Genomic DNA, 23381 nt, shown 5'->3' on the forward strand with positions numbered 1-23381 from the left:
GGAAACTTGGAGGTGGGAGATAGATTAATTCTCTTGATTCCTTCCACAGATGCATTTTGATCCAAATTTATTAGTCTGTATACACTGAAATCAGGTGCAGGTTTTTAGCATATCAATTTTACCTCAATGAAGTTATTTTCTAAAAATTACTTAGGATCTGGGGAGATGGTACAATGGGTAAAAGTATATTCTAAGTAAACTTCAGGAGCTGAATTCAGACCCCAGCATCCACACTAGTAGCTAGATACAGTCACACATGCCTATATGATCCCAGAAGTATGGGGTGGAGGGAGGGGCACAGACATAAGGATCTGTGGGGCTTACTGTCTATTATTCTAACCCCATGTTCAGTGGAAGATCCAATCACAAAGGAATTAGGGAGAGAGTGACAGAGCAGGACACCAGATGCCCTCTTCTAGCCTCTTTATACATACTTGTGTGTATCACACACACACACACACACACACACACACACACATGCATACACACAAAACTTTTTAAAAGAGTACTATAGAAAGAATGTTGATATTTAAATGAGAATGCTTTAGATATGTTAATTATATAAGATTATTAAAAAATAAATTCTTCCTGTTTCTTTTCTTTGTTTCAACTGTGGTTATCAGAAATTTTTTAACTAGATTTGTTGCTTTTGCCTAATTCTGTTAGATAGCATTACCTTTATGACTTTTCATCCATGAGGTCAAATGTTTTCAGTTCTTTTTCATCTTAGTTTCCCAACAGCTGTATGAGAAGCCTCTTTAGTCTCCTTTTCAGCAGATAAGATTCATGCCCAAATAGGTTTCATATTGTCATCAAGTCCCATGAAGTGATAAATAACACCATCAGTCCGACTACGGTCCTAAGATTGTAGTCTCCAAAGCACCATAAACTACAAACCCCATGAACATTCTGCTAACTCCTTGCCAGTGGGTCAGGCACGCTGCCTGTTCAGGAATTCAGAGGATCCTTTGGAGATGAGGGAAATTAGGATCAAAGGGTTTATCACTGAGTGAAGACTGAATGTTCTCACTCTGGCCCCTCTGCTAAACTCACATGCTCATCACTTGTGATGAACTCGGACCCCAATATAGCGCACTGATGATTTTTACTTCTCTACAGCCACTATGAATCCACTTGTTTTCCTGATGATGTGTCTTGGGTGCAGAATCTTAATCTTCTTCTGACTACACACACACACACACACACACACACACACACACACACACACACACACACACACACAGAGAGAGAGAGAGAGAGAGAGAGAGAGAGAGAGAGAGAGAGAGATCAAAAAACAAAAGACCAGCATGACCAAGATGGCCAAATATGCATGAAGTTAGCTACTCAAGATAGCAAGCAGACTTCATTTTAGGGAGAGAGAGCAATCTCCTCCTAGAAGAAGCAGGGGAGGGTAGAAGACGGGGCAGAGAGGAAGGTGCCTGCTGTGGGTGATGTGGCTGGAAGGGGCAGGTGTAGGTGTGCATGTGACCTTCTAAAGTTTACAATGGTGGCCCAGAGAGTGGGGAGGCAGTGAGGCCCAGCCAAAAGGTCTGTGGTCTGGGCTGGCACTTAGAGGGCACATACCTCAGGGGGAGTCTAGACTGTGGGGTTAAAAGGCATCCAAGTCCCAAAATTGGGCATGGTCCTCCAAAACCACCTGGGAGCTCCAGGCTCTGGGAAGAAGGGAACACCAGATACTCAACAGGTGAAGGAAGAGTCTTCCTTGTCTTGGAGATGTCCCCAAACCCCTCATTTGCCGTGAGCCATAGTGTCAAGAAGCTCCAAGGTGAAAAGCAACGACACATGATGATGGGGTGAGGAAGTTCCCCCTCAGAACGTCTGTCTTAGTCTGTTTGATGCTAAGACAAAAGACCACAAGATGAGTGGCTAAAAATAACTAAGTTATTTCTCATGGCCTCGGAGCCTGGGAGATCCAACCCTAACTCAGTGCAGGCGAGGGTCCCTGCCTGCCCTTCTTAATGTGCCTCCAAGCCCCAAGAGTGAGGGGTTCTTTCCTAAGGATGCAAGTCCCTCAGATCCTTGCCGGCTCCCAAAGGCTCTACCCGGCCCCACTGTGTGGAGAGCAGGGTTTCTACAAGGTTCTCCCACCCACGGAACCCGCTCTAGCCCCTTATCTCTGTTTATGTTTGGTGGTGCTCAGGCTAGGCAGGCCCCCAATTTCTGAGCTGCAGGCACCCAGCTTTGTCTTGCCCTTGAGTGGAGGAAGGCATTGGCGTTCTTGGACCCAGTAATCAGAGAGAGCAGTTAGTGAAGAGCCTGGTGCACAGCAGGTGCCTGATGGTGTGGCCTGGTTTAAGGAAGCTCCTCTGCTCTGAGGTAGATAAGCAGATGAAGTACCACTCCCCGAAACTAGCCTCAGCCATCTGTCCCTTCTTCCTAAGCCACTACCACCCACCAGCTTCCTTTTTTCCCTTCTATGCTTTTATTTGCCTATTCTAGATATTTCTTATAAATAGAACTACAGAAAAACCCAGTGTCTTCAGGTCCAGCACAATATCATCAAGGCTGTGTAAATTAATGTGATTAATATTCTGTATACATTAATTAGTACTGGAAACAAATATAGTGGCAATTATTCCTTAACCAGTTAGTTTCCCAAGTAACCATGCAGAAACTTTTTAATATTTCAAAGTTTTGGTCTTAGCTGGGCAGACTCTCAACTAGTTCATCCAAGTTTACCTGGCCACCTAGCCCCATCCAACCATGTGGATAGATACCTTCCAGGCTGTGGTTACGTCTGCCTCCTCTCATGTCTCCCGGCAAAAGGCCTTTCTTCTTCCCAGAGTTCCTTTCGCCTCCTCCCCAGGAAGTCTCACTAGCTTATTTTTTTCCTCTATGGTTTTATTGTCCTATTCTGGATATTTTATGTAAATAGAACCACAGAAAATCCAGTGTCTTAATGCACAGCGTAGTATCGTCAAGACTATGTAAATTAATGTGATTAATATTCTGTATTACCGGGTACTTTCTGCCCAGCTAATTAGCCATACAATTTTTATTAAAGGCAATCAGAGAATGCCTTAGGTAGGTAAGGAAGGACAGAGACACAGTTTCACACTACAAGGCTGTGTGGTTCCTTTCACAATTTTTGAATGGAAAGGTGATCAATTCTTTTTCAGGAAACTTGAAACAGACAAAAATCCTCTTCTTTCTATTCCATATTAAACACTCCAAGTCAGTTTCCTTGTCTGGTTTCTCCAAAAGCTCTTTCAGCTGCCCACATGTCAGAAGACATAAATCACCCAACCACACCATCAGGTAGGTCAATGAGCCATGAATTCAAACAACAAAACTTGGATGTGGTACATAGCACATGCCAAGCCCAGCATTCGAGGCCTGTAGAGCAAATGTGCTGATATTAAGGGATGGGACAGAGACACTGCCAAGGGATAGAGGAGAATTGTGTTCAGTATCTCCTGTAATGGTACACCTTAACCCCTCATGTGATGCCCAGTGTCTCTTGCAATGGTACCTTAACCTTAACCCACCAGGTTAGGTCTTCATTTGTTCTGGTCATTATCTTTTTGTTCCTAACACTGCCTGTCACATGTTAGGTAACCAAAGTGGGTTACATTGAACAAGTAAAAGAGTATATACATTGAGTGTGTGAGCAGAAAGGACTTTTGGCCCCTCTTGACACACCTTGGGTTTTGGCCCCAATTCCTGATAGACAATGGGACACAAGCAAGCCCTTTTGTAAAACGATAGGAACCTTGATGGTACAATTCCTTCTTTGGAAAGTGGTGTTGACATTTCACATGTGAGCAAATGAAAGGGAGCAAGTTGCTTCTGACAGTGTGTGTGTGTGTGTGTGTGTGTGTGTGTGTGTGTGTGTGTGTTACCATCATTGGGTGGCCTATCAGGTAAGAGCAGCATCTCCATCTTCAGTCTTGCTGTGTGCAGCCTCACCATCTAGATGAAGGGTGAAGCAGTCAGACCAAGGTTGTATAACGTCCTCTCGGGTCAATGAAGACAACCAGTATCCTTATGGATAACTTGACTTTTATATCATTGGTCCAGTTTTTCAATCACTGACCTTATTAACAGCAAACATCCTCTGTTTTTAAAAGAGAACTTGGAGTCTCTACAGGGTGCCAAGGAGGAAAGCATTTCGGTCTGCAGGATCTTGCTGGGTAGACTTCTGTCAGCCTTCCGAACTTGGCTCAGGTTTCATTGAAAACAAAACAAAACAAAACAAAACAGCAGTTTGTGAGTTCAGGTGCATGGGTTAAGGCAAGATCAAGTTATGGCTTCTTGCTTGCTGCTTGCTGAGCCCCTTTCTGATGTGCTGTGTGTTTGTTTTAAGAAAAGACCTTCAGTTCTTGACCCTCATTTCCATATTATTCCAGTCCTACCTGTGGCTGACTCAGCACCTGGCAGTCGAAGAGCACATGCGCCCAGGATCAACCTCAAAGGTAAGAAAGCTGGTTAGTTCATAATGTTGATCCACCTATAGGGTTGCAGATCCCTTTAGCTCCTTGGGTACTTTCTCTAGCTCCTCCATTGGGAGCCCTGTGATCCATCCATTAGCTGACTGTGGGCATCCACTTCTGTGTTTGCTAGGCCCAGGCATAGTCTCACAAGAGACAGCTACATCTGGGTCCTTTCGATAAAATATTGCTAGTGTATGCAATGGTGTCAGCGTTTGGATGCTGATTATGGGGTGGATCCCTGGATAAGGCAGTCTCTACATGGTCCATCCTTTCATCTCAGCTCCAAACTTTGTCTCTGTAACTCCTTCCGAGGGTGTTTTGTTCCCACTTCTAAGGAGGGGCATAGTGTCCACACTTCAGTCTTCATTTTTCTTGAGTTTCATGTGTTTAGGAAATTGTATCTTATATCTTGGGTATCCTAGGTTTTGGGCTAATATCCACTTATCAGTGAGTACATATTGTGTGAGTTCCTTTGTGAATGTGTTACCTCACTCAGGATGATGCCCTCCAGGTCCATCCATTTGGCTAGGAATTTCATAAATTCATTCTTTTTAATAGCTGAGTAGTACTCCATTGTGTAGATGTACCACATTTTCTGTATCCATTCCTCTGTTGAGGGGCATCTGGGTTCTTTCCAGCTTCTGGCTATTATAAATAAGGCTGCTATGAACATAGTGGAGCATGTGTCCTTCTTACCAGTTGAACTAACCAGTACCCCGGAGCTCTTGACTCTAGCTGCATATGTATCAAAAGATGGCCTAGTCGGCCATCACTGGAAAGAGAGGCCCATTGGACACACAAACTTTATATGCCCCAGAACAGGGGAACGCCAGGGCCAAAAAGGGGGAGTGGGCGGGTAGGGGAGTGGGGGTGGGTGGGTATGGGGGACTTTTGGTATAGCATTGGAAATGTAAATGAGCTAAATACCTAATAAAAAATGGAAAGAAAAAAAATACCCCAAACAATAAAAATCCTTACATGGACAAAAAAAAAAAAAAAAAAAAAAAAAAAAAAAAAAAAAAAAAGGTAAGAAAGCTTTCTCTGATGCCCAGCTGCAGATCACCAGAAGGCGCTGGGGTGGGAGTGGGTGGGCAGCTATCCAGGTGCTGAAGCACAGGAGAAAACACCACAGTGAGAGAGGACTCACCATCCTCCAGACCTGGTTGATTAGTTGGTCTTCCCAGAGAACTTTGGTACCTGTAACCTTTATAATCTTGTTTTTCTAGAGAAATGCTGTAAAGTTCAGAACACACACACACACATACACACACACACACACACACACACACACACACACACACGCCAAAATCCTGAGTCATTATCGAGACATTATTAGTGCCTATGCTTTATATAACTAGTTTCCATTTTTACCAAGAAATGAATCATTTAAAAGGGAAGCTTCCACTCCATTGGCTAGTTTTCATAGTTCTGGAAGATATTCTGCATGCTGATGAGAGATAAAAGTAATCAAAAGTCATACATAGATGTGAAATCTGTGAGCTACGATAACAATTGGCCCAGTGCGATATGCCTACTGATGCCGTAATGGCAGAAAGGTTACAGGAGTAGCCAACCACATTCTGAATAGACTTTATGTCTATCCACAAGGTGGAACTCAAGCCCTGAACCATTGATAGGCAAACAAACAAACAAAACCCATGGGACTATATGGCATAGGTCCTAGGGAGAAACTACTACTACCACCACCATTATTAACATTAATATTATTTTTGTATAGTAATAAACTGTCCCCTAAGTTCTTACCTTTATACCTGTATGTTTTATCTTCAAATCCTCACCAAAGAAGCTTCCTTTTATAGTAGGTAACAATAGAGACCCACAACTGTCAATGTATAGAGAATAAGCGACTGTGGAGTGCTCAGGTCTAAATGGGACAGCTATATCACACATCCTCCACATAAAGTTCAGTGACCATTGTAGAAGAGGGACCATAAAGGCTGTAAGAGCCAGAGGAAGTAGATAACACAGAACACTATTTGTTGGGTGTGACAGTGCTATTGCACACATGGGCTCAGTGGGTTTGAATGCTTACACAAGACCTGAATAAGATCAAGCCAGGCACAAGCCTAGCATGGATAGGAGAGGGGCTTGCAGAGTTCCAACCCTGTCTGAGTAGCTGCTAGTAACTGATGGAAGCTGGGGTGAGAGCAGAGTTGATTTTCTTCATCAATGTAGTCATTGTGAAGGTAACCATGGTCCAGCAGATGGACCTACAGCCATACAGAATATATATGTCATCTATGCGATATCAATAATAACATATCAATAATATATATCAATATATTATCAAATGTGTATTATAAATAAATTGATAAGGAACATTGAAATTAGGAGAGGAGAGTGGTGGGGATATTTAGAAAGAATTTGAGGGTAGAGAAAGGGGGGTGGTTTGATCAAAACATATGTGCATGTACAAAATTTTCAAACCAAAAAAAGCCTCCAAGACTAGGACCACACTCAGTGGTAGCGTGCTTGCTACCAAGTGTGAGGCCCTGGATCCCATAGTTTGTGGTTTTGCTTTAATACAAATCACACCCACACATGTATATATGTATGTACATGTATATATATGTGTATATATATGTGTGTGTGTGTGTGTGTGTGTATATATATATATATATATATATATATATATATATATATAATGCCATAATGTTTTTAAAAGACAATTGCTTTTTTTAGACACATTGGAGAGAGAGAGAGAGAGAGAGAGAGCTATGGAGAGAGAGAGAAAGAGAGCTAGCTCTTTGGGAAATATTCCACATAGTGAAATCAGCTTTCCCAGACTTTCCTGTCTCCCTTGCTGATGTCAGTGTAAAGTAACATGGATGAGAAACACCTGCTCCATCACCTGACTGATCTTAGTGACTAACAAAGAACACATCTTGTGAAGTTATTCGTATATACTTTATGCGGCTGAGGTGCTGGAGGAGCGATTCACTCTGGCTCCTACGCTAGGCAAGTACTCAAGCTCAATGAAAAGTTTCCGTTGGACATTTTTCTTTATCTGCAGAAGCCTGTTATGTACTGAGGCTGATGAATGGCTCTGAGGGACAATCTGGGTGGATGAGGTCTTCCCACTAGGGCACCTATGGGGGTCCATATGTGATGATGGGTGGGACCTGCTCTAGGCACAGGCCATGTGTAGGCAGCTCGTATGCAGTCCTGCTATATCAATTCCCTTCAGCTCCCTCTTCAGCCGGGGATTTGAGGAGAACCTGCCAGACAGATACCATGTGCTGAATTGGCACAGAGAGTCACCTGGTCCCATGTGCCCACAGCAGCTTGTTCACACAGTGATAGATGGCACCAGAGCCATCTGCTTTGGTAAGAGGGTCTTTTTGTATTCCAAGAGTTCTATCCAGCTGAATATTCAGTGACTTACTCCCAGGAGAGCTGATACCATCTCTCTTGCTGCTCTTAACAGGCTCTCTACAAGCAGCAATACTCTCTTTCTCCCCCTTCCCTCTCTCCCTTCCTCTTTCTCTCTGTCTCTCCCTCCCCCTCTACCCCCTACATTTCCCTCCCAGGTAGCACTGGTTTTTGCATCCCTTCTACACTGACTTCTGTCTCTTTGGTTTATTCTGTGTAATGGATGCGGCACGAGAAAGATCCTATGGAATCAGGCTTTTAGCAGTCTACAGAATGGTCTGGTTTGAAAGCTGGTTGGAGTGATCTACCATCACTGCTGCTTAAATCTCAGCACTCCATAACAAACAGGTTAAGAGCATAGGTTGCTGTGTTGAGTGCTCTCTCTTTCTCCAGTCCCATTCAAGGAAATGTGTCCTATGGACTAGCCTCTCTTCTGGGCAGCTTCACTGGGGTGATTCTAGACATCTTTAGGGCGTGTCTTTTGTTAGAGTGCTCCCCAAAGGAACACTGACAGTGAGAAAGCAGAGGGTGAGAGCTCTGGCTCCAGCCTCCGGGAGGGCAGTCTTCCGCAATCTGATTATAATCACCAAGTAGCTACAGACAAGGTGAGTCTTCTGTGGTCACTGAAGGAGAAAGAACCCTGGCATCAGCATATACTCTACTGTGACTGGGATCAGCAGGGATCTCAAGGTGCAAAACTTGATGTTTTTTATTACATTGTGTGCATGTGTGTGTGCATGGGCATTGTGTGTGTGTGTGTGTGTGTGTGTGTGTGTGTGTGTGCGCGTGTGCGCGCGCGCGCGCGCGCGCGAGCATGTGTGCACGTGTGCACGTGTGCACGTGTGCACGTGTGCATGTGTACATGCCATGGTGCATGTGTGGAGGACAGAGGGCAACTTTCAGAAGCCAGTTCTCTCCTTTCACTCAGTGAGGTCCATGAATTGAACACAGCTTATCAGGCTTGGCAGCAAGCACCTTTACCCACTAAACTATCTCATCAGTCCACAAGTGTTTATGTGAGAGTAAACGACTCTTTTCCAGAGACATTAGATCAGAAATAATGTCTTTGAAGTCTGTCAAGGGACAGCAACAATTGAAATATTTTGTGTGTATATGATTTTAGCTATCCCACCCATTCAGAAACAGCATGAGGTCATTTCCATCCCCACCCCCATCCTCTTATTGTAGAGCAGTGCCTTTCAAACTTTATGGGATATCAGAAGTCACTGGGTCCTATCTGCAGTGTTTCTCAGCACGTTTAGGATAGATCTAATGATTTGTGTCTTAGTTACTGTTCTATTGCTGTGACACCATGACCAAGGCAACTTTTACAGTTTTTGAGGGTTAGTACATGGTCACCATCATGGCAGACAGACATGATGCTGGAGCAATAGCTAGAGTTTTACGTCCTGATCCAGAGGCAGTAGACAGAAAGAGGCACCGGGCCTGGTGCCAGCTTTTAAAACCTCAAAACCCACTCCCAGTGATACATATCCACTACATTAGCAAGGGCACACTTTCTAATCCTTCTCATACAGTTTCACTCCCTGGTGATGAAACATTCAAATATATGAGCATAAATGGAGGCTTTCTCATTCAAACCACCACAGCTCTCCTACCTGACAAGTCTAGCATGCTTATGATGCTGCTCTGGGGGCCACACTCTGGAAATCACTGTCTTAAAGCAGAATATTTCCATCCTTAAAAATAGACACAGAGCCGGGCGCCAGGCAGTGGTGGCTCACACCTTTAATCCCAGCACTTGGGAGGCAGAGGCAGGCAGATTTCTGAGTTCGAGGCCAACCTGGTCTACAGAGTGAGTTCCAGGACAGCCAGGGTTACACAGAGAAACCTGTCTCAAAAAAACCAGAGAGAGAGAGAGAGAGAGAGAGGGAGAGAGGGAGAGAGAGAGAGAGAGAGAGAGAGAGAGAGAGAGAGAGAGAGAGAGAGAGAGATTTGGGCTGGAGAGATGACTTAGCAGTTAAGAGCACTGACTGCTCTTCCAAAGGTCCTGAGTTCAAATCCCTATAACCACATGGTGGCTCACAACCATCCATAATGAGATCTGATGCCCTCTTCTGGAGTGTCTGAAAACAGCTACAGTGTACTTACATATAATAAATAAATAAATAAATAAATAAATAAATATTTTTGAAAAATAGACACAGAAATATCACCCTGGTAACTTTTACCTTCATCACTATTATCATCAAAGCTATCTTTATTGTCAGCGTCGTCATCCCCGCCACCCTCAAAAACAAGTCTTCCCAGTAAGACAAATTTTGTCATGTTTCATGACTATGCACATGCAGTGCTTAATAGATAGCTACTGTGTTGGGCATTTTCTTGATGCTATGATGATGAAGTGACTCAGAAAATACTTAAGAGAGGAAGGCTTTATTTGGGCTCAAGGTGGACAGGCTCCCTTGCTTTGGGACCTGTGATAAGAGGCAGGACATCACAGGAGCAGAACATGGCTGCTCACCTCGGCGTGTCTAGGAAGAAAAGATCCAGACAGTACAGAAGTGCCGCAGACCTTCTGGGTCCCTGTGTCTGCGTGGAACGGGTCTCTCGAGCAGGTGGGCAAAGCGTAGGAATTGACAAACAGATGCACACAAGAATCTGAATGTAATGACTTTTTATAATACAGAATTCCAGGGGCTATATGTCACACCAGACAAGGTACACTGAAATTTACCAGAATTAAGAGAATGACTGCGAAAGGAATTTGCAGGAACTAGATAAATGTTTACAATAGAGATTATCAGCCCTGCCTAGGATCAGCCTAGTGCCAGGCAAGAGTTTCACACTTTAGTGTTAAAAGCACCAGGGGGTTTTAACTCTTGACAGGCCTCAATAATGTAGTGTCACAGACCCCCTAAATTCCTAGGCCTTGTAAAATCTTATCTTGTCTGGAGAATCCCCATTTATCAGGATAGTATATCAACTTGCTCTTGGCATGGAATGTAGCCTTTAGTAAAGATTTCTATCTCAGTGAGATTCCCAAGCTCTTTCTGCAGACCAACTGAGCTAAGGGCCGTTTTATTGTAATGCTTAATTAGTTACTGAATAGGTTAAACTCCTTGCTGTAATCTGGGATCTTGGAACACTGGGAGAGGCTTTAGCTATGTCAGAATTCAATCTTAAAAGGCACTTATAATAGGGTAATGCTTAATAGAGGGCACGTGGACCCATACACTAGAATAACTCGGGAGTGGAAAATTAATGTATGGGTTAAAGAGATTAAAGAGAGTGCCAGACTCCAGGAGGGAGTTTCCTTGAAACTCTTTTCCTCACGGCCAGCTTCCAAACTTTCGCCTGTCAAGCTGACTCCACCAGAGTGCATGGCACAGAAGCAGGGACTTGGACACCCCTCAGCGAAACACCACCAATAAGTTGCCACCTTTAACCAGGTTCTAACTCCTCATGGTCCACTGGGCTCTGAATTCATCAAAAGATTTATCTACCAGGAAATAACACTTCTCATGACACAACCACTTCTCCAAAGTCTACCAGCCAAGCAATCAGACGTTAACCCAGGAGCTCTTTGAGCAGATGCTTTTTAGATTCAAATCATAGCATCGTGGATTCAAGGATTGGTACCAAGGGTTCCAATCATGGCATCCTTTTCATGTCACAGACACAATTCACATCCAAGCCTTCACTGTCCCTTCCATTCTGGGTGACAACAGACTTCCTACTTGCATTCTGTACCTATGCCCCCTACATTCAGCCCCATTTACATGAAGTCAGTTACCTTTCATTATAAGTCATCTCTAATGACCTACAGCAAAAGTTACCATGTGCTTCAATGAATTTTAATAGTTACTATATTTAAGATATATAATATTTGTGGCAGGAGAGATGGCTCAGGGATTAGGAGTGCTTTCTGTTTTTATGGAAGACCCAAGATACTACATTACATCAGCACAATTTGTACATTCTCTGGAGTTTTTTGTTTGTTTATTTGTTTGTTTTTTGAGTTAGGCTTTCACTACATAGCCCTGGCTGGTCTGGAACTCTGTACACAGCAGGTTAGTCTCTACAGGATGGTAAATTTTGCTCTAAGTAGATTATACCTCAGTAGGAGGTTCTTAATGCCCGCTCTGGGCATTAAGAACTTGCACCACCACATCCAGCTGTGCTGGGATTCTTTACTTATAGAACGCTTAATGAGTCATCCAAGCAATTGCTGGATGACTTTTATTGGCAATATTAATTATTTCTTTATTATTCTAATTCATTCTTTCTTATTTCTAAGCCCTAGTTCATTATATGCGCATGCCAAAACTTATCTGCTCATAATTTTTGGATGTCAAATTTGTTACTGATTTTCATTGATAAGAATAAAGCCACCATAAATATTCAAGAATTTGTGAGCAGTTTTCCAACACGGATGTTCCTTTTGAGTCGCCACCTTCATATGAGAGTTACAGTTGTTGTGAATCCTTGTCAACATAGTTTTCAACATATTGTATTGTCTATATTTTAAGTTTGGCCTTTATGGGACCTCCATGGTACACTCTGAACAGCCTCAGTGCTCTGGTGTCTGCTCTGACTGCAGAGTCCGGGGCTGCAGCAGCATCACACACACTCCTGGGTTGGTCCAATTCTCAAATTGTTTGCTTGAGGTAACTCATTTCATGAGCTTATAGTACATCTACCTGGGCTAGGAGAGTAAAGGACAGACTAATTATAGTTGAAGAGATGCAGCCATTTAAGCAGAGGATGGGATGTCCTGGGACATACATTGCATCATATGAGTTCTATCAAGAGCTCTTTATTGCTGCTTTGTAAAAGCTATTTAGGAAATATCAATTGCCTCCAAATAATTTATGAACTCTAATCTAGTTCATGAAGGTCCAGCATTGTCTGCTGTGGTGTGGGGCGGTAACGTCCTGGATGTCAATGCTGTTACATCTTCTCAATACTATTTAACTCCTATTTCAGACATTCAATATTGAGGTTACAATGTAAATACCATTCCCAGCCCCTCATGCTGATTTTCTTCTCCCACAGGTGCTGATATGTTACCAGACCTCACTCCAGTAATAGATCCGGAGTCGTACAAGCCATCAGGTTAGTGGTTTTGCTTTGTGGCTGTTCCTCCTGAGGAGGTCCCTTTTGTCAATGAGTGTAGCAAGGTTCTAGTTCCATTTTTTTGTGGCTGTGAGGAAACATTCTGACCAAAAGCAATTTGGGGGAGAAGGGAACTTATTGCAACGTATAGGTTATGGTTGATGACTGAAAGCAGGCAGGGCAGGAGATCTTGGATCCTGAAGAATCAAGAATGTTTGCTGCCTTGCCCAAACACCTGCTTAGTTTGCTTTCTTAGAAAACCCAGGGCCACATGCTCCGCTCATGGAGTAGTTCCTCCCATAGGGCCTGGCTTCTCTTGTATCAAACTGAAACAATCTAGAACAACCCCCATCCCCAGACATACCACAGGCTAGTCCTATCTAGGCCACTTTTAAGTGAGGCTTCTCTTTTTGCATGATTATAGCCTGCATCTAGTTTGCAGTTAAGCTAAGTAGGACACGAGGTGTCCATACCATTATCCCCTTCAATGGATGTGGAACGGAACCCTCATGCAAAGCATCTTGCCATGTGTCACAATGGTCTGTCGTGGCTGAGTCACCGTGGGGGTAGAAGACTGTGTAGCCATTCTACACACCATCCCATTACACAGGGAGTCATCTACACTTCTTATGTAAATGCTGAGACTGACTGAATAAAGTCACATGTGATTGTTTAAGTTTAGTTGTTTACAAACAGTTGAGGGGGCTTGGTGCACTGGAATAAAAATCACTTAGGGTTGACTTAATATTCCCAAGTGATCTTGACGGAGATTAACAATGCTCTAAAAAGTGCCTGGAGATTCAAGCACTGGCAGATATTTGTGACACCTTTCCATAGCAGCACTCTCTTGAGTTTGAGAAACTGCAAAGTACTTCTGTACCCAAGTAAGAGACCAAATGACAGAGATCATGTGACAACCAGCAGTGCCACCTTGTTGATATTTAGTAGGATGACAGGAATGCCTTAAAAACCATTCCCACCACTGTGACAGAGTACTCACGGCAGGACAGAGATGCCCTGTCCCCCTGGACATCCACAACAACACATGATAGTTCCTTTTTCCAACTAACCTACTTTAAGCAATCTATTTGAGGGTTTAACCATTGTTTGTTTGTTTGTTTGTTTGTTTTATATCCTGACCACAGTTTCCCCTCTCCTTCCAGTCTCTCTCCCCATCCCTCCCAACCACATCTATTCCTCGGTTTCTCTTCAGAAAAGGTCAGGCCTGCCATGGATATCAACCAGCCTGGCATATCACGTTGCAGTAAGGCTACGCACATCCTCTCCTATTAAGGCTAAATAAAGGCAACCCAGTCAGACGAAAGAGTCCCAACGGCAGGCAACAGAGAAACAGACCCTGTTTCCACTGTTAGGAGTCTCATATAAAGACCAAGCTATGTAACTGTAATTTATGTGTAGAGAGCCTAGGTCAGTCCCATGCAGACTCTCTGGTTGGCAGTTCAGTCTCTGGGAACCCCTATGGACCCAGGCTAGTTGATTCTGTGGATATTCTTTTTCCTTTCCTTTCCTTTCCTTTCCTTTCCTTTCCTTTCCTTTCCTTTCCTTTCCTTCCCTTCCCTTCCCTTCCCTTCCCTTTCCCTTTCCCTTTCCCTTCCCCTTCCCCTTCCCCTTCCCCTTCCCCTTCCCCTTCCCCTTCCCCTTCCCCTTCCCCTTCCCCTTCCCCTTCCCCTTCCCCTTCCCCTTTCCTTTCCTTTCCTTTCCTTTCCTTTCCTTTCCTTTCCTTTCCTCTTTCCTTTCCTTTCCCCTTCTTCCCCTTCTTCCCCTCCTTCCCCTTCTTCCCCTTCTTCCCCTCCTTCCCCTTCTTCCCCTTCTTCCCCTTCTTCCCCTTCTTCCCCTTCTTCCCCTTCTTCCCCTTCTTCCCCTTCTTCTTCCCCTTCTTCCCCTTCTTCCCCTTCTTCTTCCCCTTCTTCCACTTCTTCCCCTTCTTCCCCTTCTTCCCCTTCTTCCCCTTCTTCTTCCCCTTCTTCCCCTTCTTCCCCTTCTTCCCCTTCTTCCCCTTCTTCCCCTTCTTTCCCTCCCCCTCCCCTCCCCTTCCCTTCCCTTCCCTTCCCTTTTCTTTTCTTTTCTTTTCTTTTCTTTTCTCTTCTCTTCTCTTCTTTTCTTTTCTTTTTTTCTTGGATATTTTCTTTATTTACATTTCAAATGTTATCCCCCTTCCTGGTTTCCCCTCAAAAAAAAAAAAAAAAACTTCCCCCATCCCCTCCCCTCCCCCTGCTCACCAACCAATCCATTCCTGCTTCCTGGCCCCGACATTCCTCCACACTCGGGCATAGAGCCTTCACAAGGGCCTCTCTTCCTATTGATGTCCAACAAGATCATCCTCTGCTACATATGCAGCTGGAGCCATGAGTTCCACCATGTATACTCTTTGGTTGGTGGTTGAGTCCCTGGGAGCTCTGGGGGTACTGGTTAGTTCATATTGTTGTTCCTCCTATGGGGCTGCAAACCCCTTCAGCTCCTTAGGTCTTTCCTCTAGCTCCTACATTGGGGACCCTGTGCTCAGTCCAATGGATGGCTGTGAACATCCACTTCTGTATTTGTCAGGTACTGGCAGAGCCTCCCAGCAGAGAGCTATATCAGGCTCCTGTCAGTGAGTAGTACTTGTTGGCATCCACAACAGTGTCTGGGTTTGGTGATTGTGTATGGGATGGATCCTCAGGTGGGGCAGTCTCTGGATGGTCATTCCTTCAGTCTCTGCTCCACACTTTGTCTCTGTAACTCCTTCCATGGGTATTTTGTTCCCCATTTTAAGAAGGATCCACACTTTGGTCTTCCTTCCTCTTGAGTTTCATGTGGTTTGTGACTTGTATGTTGGGTATTTCGAGCTTCTGGGCTAATATCCACTTATCAGTGAGTGCATATCATGTGTGTTCTTTTGTAATTGGGTTACCTCACTCAGGATGATATCCTCTAAATCCATCCATTTGCCTAAGAATTTCATAAATTCATTGTTTTTAATAGCTGAGTAGTACTCCATTGTGTAAATGTACTAAATTTTCTGTATCCATTCCTCTGTTGAGGGACATCTGGGTTCTTTCCAGCTTCTGGCTATTATAAATAAGGCTGTTATGAACATAGTGGAGCATGTGTTCTTATTACATGTTAGAGCGTCTTCTGGGTATATGCCTAGGAGTGGTATTGATGGGTCCTCAGGTAGTACTATGTCCAGTTTTCTGAGGAATTGCCAAACTGATTTCCAGAGTGGCTGTACCAGCTTGCAATCCCACCAGCAATGGAGGAGTGTTCCTCTTTCTCCACATCCTCACCAGCATCTGATGTCACCTGAGTTTTTTATCTTAGCCATTCTGACTGGTGTGAGGTGGAATCTCTGAGTTGTTTTTATTTGCATTTCCCTGATGACTAAGGATGTTGAATATTTTTTTAGGTGCTTCTCAGCCATTTGGTATTCCTCAGTTGAAAATTCTTTGTTAATAGGGTTATTTGTTTCTCTGGAGTCTAACTTCTTAAGTTCTTTGTATATATTGGATATTAGCCCTCTATTGGATGTAGGATTGGTAAATATCTTTTCCCAAACTTTTGGTTGACTTTTTGTCTTATTGACAGTGTCCTTTGCCTTACAGAGGCTTTGCAATTTTATGAGGTCTCATTTGTAGATTCTTGATCTTATAGCACAAGCCACTGGTGTTCTGTTGAGGAATTTTCCCCCTGTGCCCATATGTTTGAGGCTCTTCCCTACTTTCTCTTCTATAAGTTTTAGTGTATCTGGTTTTATGTGGAGGTCTTGAAACGATCAGGAATTCAAGACCCATACCTAAACATAGTAAAAGCAATATACAGCAAACCAGTAGCCAACGTCAAACTAAATGGAGAGAAGCTTGAAGCAATCCCACTAAAATCAGAGACTAGACAAGGCTGCCCACTCTCTCCCTACCTATTCAATATAGTACTCAAAGTCCTAGCCAGAGCAATTAGACAACAAAAGGAGATCAAAGGGGTACAAACTGGAAAGGAAGAAGTCAAAATATCACTATTTGCAGATAATATGATAGTATATGTAAGTGACCCCAAAAATTCCACCAAAGAACTCCTAAACCTGATAAACAACTTCAGCAAAGTAGCTGGATATAAAATTAATTCAAACAAATTAGTGGCCTTCCTCTACACAAATGATAAGCAGGATGAGAAAAAAATTAGGGAAATAACACCCTTCATAATAGTCACAAGTAATATAAAATACCTTGTGTGACTCTAAGTAAGCAAGTGAAAGATCTGTCTGATAATAACTTCATGTCTCTGAATAAAGAAATCAAAGAAGAACTCAGAAAATGGAAAGATCTCCATGTTCATGGATTAACAGGATTAATATAGTAAAAATGGCCATATTGCCGAAAGCAATCTACAGAATCAGTGCAATCCCCATCAACCTTCTAACTTGGTTCTTCATCGATTTAAAAAGAGCAATTCCCAAATTCATCTGGAATAACAAAAAGCCCAGGATAGTGAAAACAATTCTCAACAATAAAAGAACTTCTGGTGGAATCAACATCCCTGAACTCAAGCTGTACTACAGAGCAACTGTGATAAAAACAACAACAACAACAAACAATAACAACCTATGTGGTATTGGTACAGTGACAGGCAGGAAGATCAACGGAATAGAATTGAAGAGCCAGAAATGAACCCACACACCTATGGTCACTTGATCTTTGACAAAGGAGCTAAAACTATCCAATTGAAAAAAGACAGCACTTTCAACAAATAGTGCTGGCTCAACTGGCAGTTAGCATGTAGAAGAATGTGAATCAATCCATTCTTATCTTCTTGTACAAAGCCCAAGTGTAAGTGGATCAAGGACCTCTGTGGGTATTTTTATAGGGTCCTTGACTCCTGTGGCTCTGATATTCCTTCCTCTCCCTCTTCCACTGGATTCCCCCAAGTTCCACCTAATGTTTAGCTGTGGGTCTCTGCATGTTTCCATCAGTTGCTGGGTGAAGCCTCTCTGATAACAGTTACACTAGACTCCTGCCTACAAGTATAGGAAAATATCATTAGCAGCTCAGGGTAGGCTACCTTTCATGGCATTGTTCTCAAGCTGGACCAGTCATTGGTTGGCCAATCAATTTCTGTGCCACCTTTACCCTAGCACATCTTGTAGGCAGGACAAACTGTAGGTCAAAAGTGTGGTTGGCTTGGTGTCCTGATCCCTCCATTGAAAGTCTTGCTTAGTGTCTTAGTCAGTGTTTCTATTCCTGCACAAAACATCATGATCAAGAAGCAATCTGGGGAGGAAAGGGTTTATTCAGCTTACACTTCCACATTGCTGTTTATCACTAAAGGAAGTCACGACTGTAACTCAAGCAGGTCAGGAAGCAGGAGCTGATGCAGAGGCCATGGAGGGATGTTTCTTACTGGCTTGCTTCCCCTGGATTGCTCAGCTTGCTCAGCTTGCTCTCTTATAGAACCCAAGACTACCAGCACATGAGTGGCACCACCCACAATGGGCCCTCCCACCTTGATCACCAAGCAAGAAAATGCCCCACAGCTGGATCTCATGGAATCATTTCCTCAACTGAATCTCATTTCTCTGTGATGACACCAGCCTGTGTCAAGTTGAAGCACAAAACCAGCCAGTACACCTAGTTACAAGAGATGGCTGTTTCAGGCTCCATATCCCCCATTGCTTGGAATCTTAGAATCACACTCCTAGATTTCCAGGAGTTTCTATTGCCCTAGATCCCAGAGTTGTACACCCCCAATTCAGTTGTCTCTCCCAGTACTCTCTCCCTCCATCCTCCTCACACCTGATCCCTCCCATTCCCACACAACTACCCAGTCCCCTTCCCCACCTGCCCAAGATGTCTATTCTATTTCCCCTCCTCAGTGAGATGCACATGTTTCCTTAGACTTCCTTTTTATTTAGTTTCTTTGGGTCTGTTGATTGTAGCATGGTTATTCTTTATCTATTTTATGACTAATATTCACTTATAAGTGAATATATACCATGTTTGTCTCTCTGTGTCTGGGTTACCTTACTCAGGAGGATCTTTTCTAGTTTCATCCATTTGCCTACAGATTTCATGATGTCATCGTTTTTAATAGCTGGGCAATAATACTCCGTTGTGGAAATGTACCACATTTTCTTTATCCATTCTTTGGTTGAGGGACATGTGCGTTGTTTCCAGTTTCTGACCATTGAGAATAAAGCTGCTACATAGTTGAGCTGAATGTTGATGGACACAGGTGAGCAAATGCCCTTATGGTACAGTGAGGCATCTTTTGGGCATATGCCCAGGAGTAGCAGAGCTGGGTCTTGAGGTAGAACCATTCCCAATCACCCAAGAAACTACCAAATTGCTTTCCAAAGTGGTTGTACAAGTTTGCACTCTCATCAACAATGGAGGGGTGCTCCATATCCTTACCAGTATGTGCTGTCTCTTGATGTTTTGATCTTAGCCATTTTGACAGGTGTAAGATGGAACCTCAGAGTCATTTTGATTTGCATTTCCCTGATGGCTAAGGTTGGTAAACATTTCTTTAAGTGCTTCTTGACCACTTAGAGAGTCCTCTGTTGAGAATCTCTGTTTAGCTTTGTACCCCATTTTTATTTGGATTGTTTGGTTTGTTGATATCTGATTTCTTGAGTTCTTTGTCTATTTTGGAAATCAGCCCTCTGTCAGATGTTGGGTTGGTAAAATTTTTTCCCAATTCTGTGGCTGCTGTTTTGTACCATTGTTGGTGTCCTTTGCCTTACAGAAGGTTTTCAGTTTCATGAGGTCACGTTTATTAATTTATTGATTTTAGTGCATGAGGTATTGGGTTTCTGTTTAGGAAGTTGTCTCCTGTGCCAATGTGTTCAAAGCTATTCTCCACTTTCTCTTCTATCAAGGTTAGTGTATCTGGTTTTATGACAAGGTCTTTGATCTACTTGGACTCGAGTTTTGTACAGGGTGATAGATATGGATCTATTTGTATTCTTCTACATGCCAATATCCAGTATCCAATATGTGTCTTCTATCCCTGATCTCTCCAAGATTTTTTTTTTTATCATGAAAGAGTATTGGATTCTGTCAAAGACTTTTCAATGACTAATGAGATGATCATATGCTTTTTCTTTCTGTTTATGTGGTAGATTACACTGATGGACTTTCATATGTTAAACTATACCTGCATCTCTAGGATGAAGTCTACTTGTTCATAGTGTATGATTTTTTTTGGTGTGCTCTTTGATTCTGTTTGCAAATATTTTATTGAGTAGTTCTGCATCAATGTTCATTGAAGAAATTTGGCCTGAAATTCTCTTTCTTTTTGAGCCTTTGTGTGGTTTAGGTATCATAACGACTATGGCCCCACAAAAATGAATTTGGCAATGTTCCTTCTGTTTCTATTTTGTGGAATAGTTTGAAGAGTATTTGGTATTAGATCTTCTTTGGAAGTCTGGTAGAATTCTTTGCTAAAACCATTTGGCCCTAGTTTTGTTTTGTTTTGTTTGTTTGTTTGTTTGTTTGTTTGTAAGGAGACTTTTAATGACTGCTTCTATTTCCTTGGGAGCTATAGGGGTATTTAGCTTGTTTACCTGATCTTGATTTAGCTTTGGTAAGTGGTATCTATCAAGAAAAGCATCCATTTCTTTTATATTTTCCAATTGGGTGGAGTAAGAGCTAATGATTCTTGGGATTTTCTCAGTGTCTGTGGTTATGTCCCACTTTCCATTTCTGATTTTGTTAATTTGGATATTCTCTCTCTCTTTTAGTTAGTTTGGATAAAGGTTTGTCTATCTTGTTGATTTGTTCCATTGATTCTTTGTGTTATTCTCTTTGTTTCTACTTTATTGATGTCAACCCTGAGGTTATTTCCTGCTGCCTACTCCACTTGGGTGTGTTTTGCTTCTTTTTGTTCTCCAGCTTTAAGGTGTTCTGTTGAGTAGCTGGCATAAGTTCTTACTAATTTCTTTATGAAGGCACTTAATGCTATGAACTTTCCTCTTAGCACTGATTTCATTGTGTTCTGTAAGTATGCATAATGTACTTTAATTTTCATTGAATTCTACAGACTCTTTGATTTCTTTCTTTACTGACCCAGTAGTCATTGAGTAGAGAATTGTTCAGTGTCCATGAGTTGTGAGCTTTCTGCTGTTTCTGTTGTTGTTGAGATCCCGCTTTAATCCATGGTGGTCTGATAAGATACAGGATGTTATTTCCATTTTCTTGTATCTATTTAGACTTACTTTGTGACAAGGTATATAGTCAGTGTTGGAGAAGGTTCTATGAGGTGCTGAGAACAAGGTATATCCTTTTGTGTTTGGGTGAAATGTTCTGTATATATCTGTTGGGTCCATTTGAGCTATAACATCTGTTCCATTATTTCTCAGATTAGTTTCTTGACAGTTGATGACCTGTCCACTGATGAGAGTGGGGTGTTGAAGTCTTCCACTATTGATGTTTGGGGTTCAATGTGTGACTTAAGCTTTAGGTTTAACCAATTTTTGATAGTCTATTACCATTTCTAAAAGTCACAATAAAGAAGTAATCATTTAATTGTTTTGGAATACAATTAAATTATATTTAATTAAATGTGTTTAAATTAATGTTTGTAAAGGAATTGATGAAATTTTTTTAAAAAAAAACCTCACTTGCAGATGCTAACAAGAGTATAGGGAGCCTCAGGGAATCCCCTGTTGAATCTGATCAGATCCTAACATCTCACCCAAGTATTTGAGATCCTTATAAAGGAAATATAGCAACACCTGATTAATATTCTGGGAATTAATAAATGTGACACTTCCTTGGAAGCCTCACAGGCTGAGGCTTCTGAGACCTGAGACCAATTACAATAGACCTAGGTGGCTACTATGTCCTTGGACAGACACCTCTGAATTGCTGCTAAAAGAGAAAGAGGGAACAACTCATAAAAGAGCTCATGAGAACAGAGTGAGACAGAACCAACCATGGGGTGTTGTGTTTGTGGGGATAGATTTGGATGTTTCACCTATGAATGATATTCACAGTCACTTAGTGCCAGCATTTTGAACAGCTATGAATCTCTGCCTTTTAACCACCACCCTGATAGATTCTTCCATAGGTTCTATCGCCTCCCTAGCCATGATTTTTAACCATGTTTGCAGCACAAGGCATTAAAATTCTCTGCTATGGAACAGTCCTCAAATCCAATCAAGAGAGTGGTTGGTTACATTCAAACAGTGTCTACTGTTGCATCAGTGGGCAAATCTTGCCTGGCAGGTAGTTACTGTAATATGCAGGATGCTGCTCTAAGGCCATTGGGATAGCTTCTCCCCAGCACCATCTAGCACTTTGAAAGCTAGCCAGCAGGGAGAATGTTTCCTGGTCAGTTCAAGGTTGGTTGCCCTGGGTCCTGTAATTGAAGTGAGTGGTGTCTTAAGCAATGGAATCTTCTTACCTCTTAGTTATTATGGGCAACCAAGAAAAACGGCAATAGCCCATTATTGGGATGACTCTGGTGTCTCCTTGACTAATAACTGTAGGAAGGTAAGCCTATGCCTGGCATGGTTGATAACCCTTGTTCACTCATGCAACATACCTCTGTTTAAACTCCTTCTTCTTTTTTAAATGTGCTCTATTTAGCTTATAAATTAGTAGAGTGTCCCAAGGATTCTTCATACATTCTTGAGTCTCACTTTCACTACCCTTATCCCCACTTAAACCTTTGCCTCCCAATATTCCCCTTTGTAGTTGTTGTTGTTTCGTTTGGTTTGCTTGTTGTTTGTTTTGTTTTGCTTGCTTGTTATTTGCTTTGTTTTTGTTTTATCATATGTGCTTCACTGTGCCCTTCTGTTACCTTTTAAAACTTGGGATGTAAAAGCATAGTTTTGCATATAGTTTCTTCATACATTCTTCATTTTTGTTAACACTTCTCCTACCCCCTTGTTTCCTCATCCCCACCATTCCACCACTTGCTTGAATCTATACGCCAACAGTGTTGCGTTTTATAAAATTAAAGAGAGAAGGAATGTTTGGTGGATGTGTAGTCAAGTGTGGGGAAGGGGGTGCCTCCGTGGGCCCATGCTGAAACATCCCTTTCCCCTGAGAGACCAGCCACACAATCATATGGTATAGTATAGTATAGTATAGTATAGTATAGTATAGTATAGTATAGTATAGAGTTTATTTAGGGCATGGGAAGGGAAGTTGCGAGGGTAGTAGAGACAGAGAAAGACAGAGAGAAAGAGTAGAGGAATAGAGACTGGCCAGTAGCATGTGGAGAGAGAGGGAGGGGAGAGGAATGGGGAGCTATGGGGAAGGGGTGAGAGGACAGAGTGAGAGCAAGAAGGCAAGAGAGAGAGGAGGGGGCAAGCAGCCCCTTTTATAGTGAGTCAGGCACACCTGGCTGTTGCCAGGTAACTGTGGGGTGGAACCTAGACAAAAGGCTAGCATCCAGTATTCATTCTCTCTCTCTCTCTCTCTCTCTCTCTCTCTCTCTCTCTCTCCATTTCACCTA

General features: G+C 42.6%; 1 protein-coding gene across 2 annotated transcripts in view; it reads left to right on the top strand.

Annotated features, from left to right (window-relative positions):
* The window catches only part of Cdcp3 (CUB domain containing protein 3), a 132051-nt gene that overhangs the window by 22960 nt on the left and 85710 nt on the right, over positions 1-23381 (top strand). For both annotated transcript variants that reach the window (NM_001370825.1, NM_175166.3), the window contains exons 6-7: positions 4371-4436; positions 12867-12926. In NM_001370825.1, coding sequence (NP_001357754.1) covers positions 4371-4436; positions 12867-12926 — 126 coding nt within the window. The remainder of the gene's footprint in view (positions 1-4370; positions 4437-12866; positions 12927-23381) is intronic.

This window comes from Mus musculus, chromosome 7 (assembly GCF_000001635.26).
Source record: "Mus musculus strain C57BL/6J chromosome 7, GRCm38.p6 C57BL/6J".
Taxonomy (NCBI): Eukaryota; Metazoa; Chordata; class Mammalia; order Rodentia; family Muridae; genus Mus; species Mus musculus.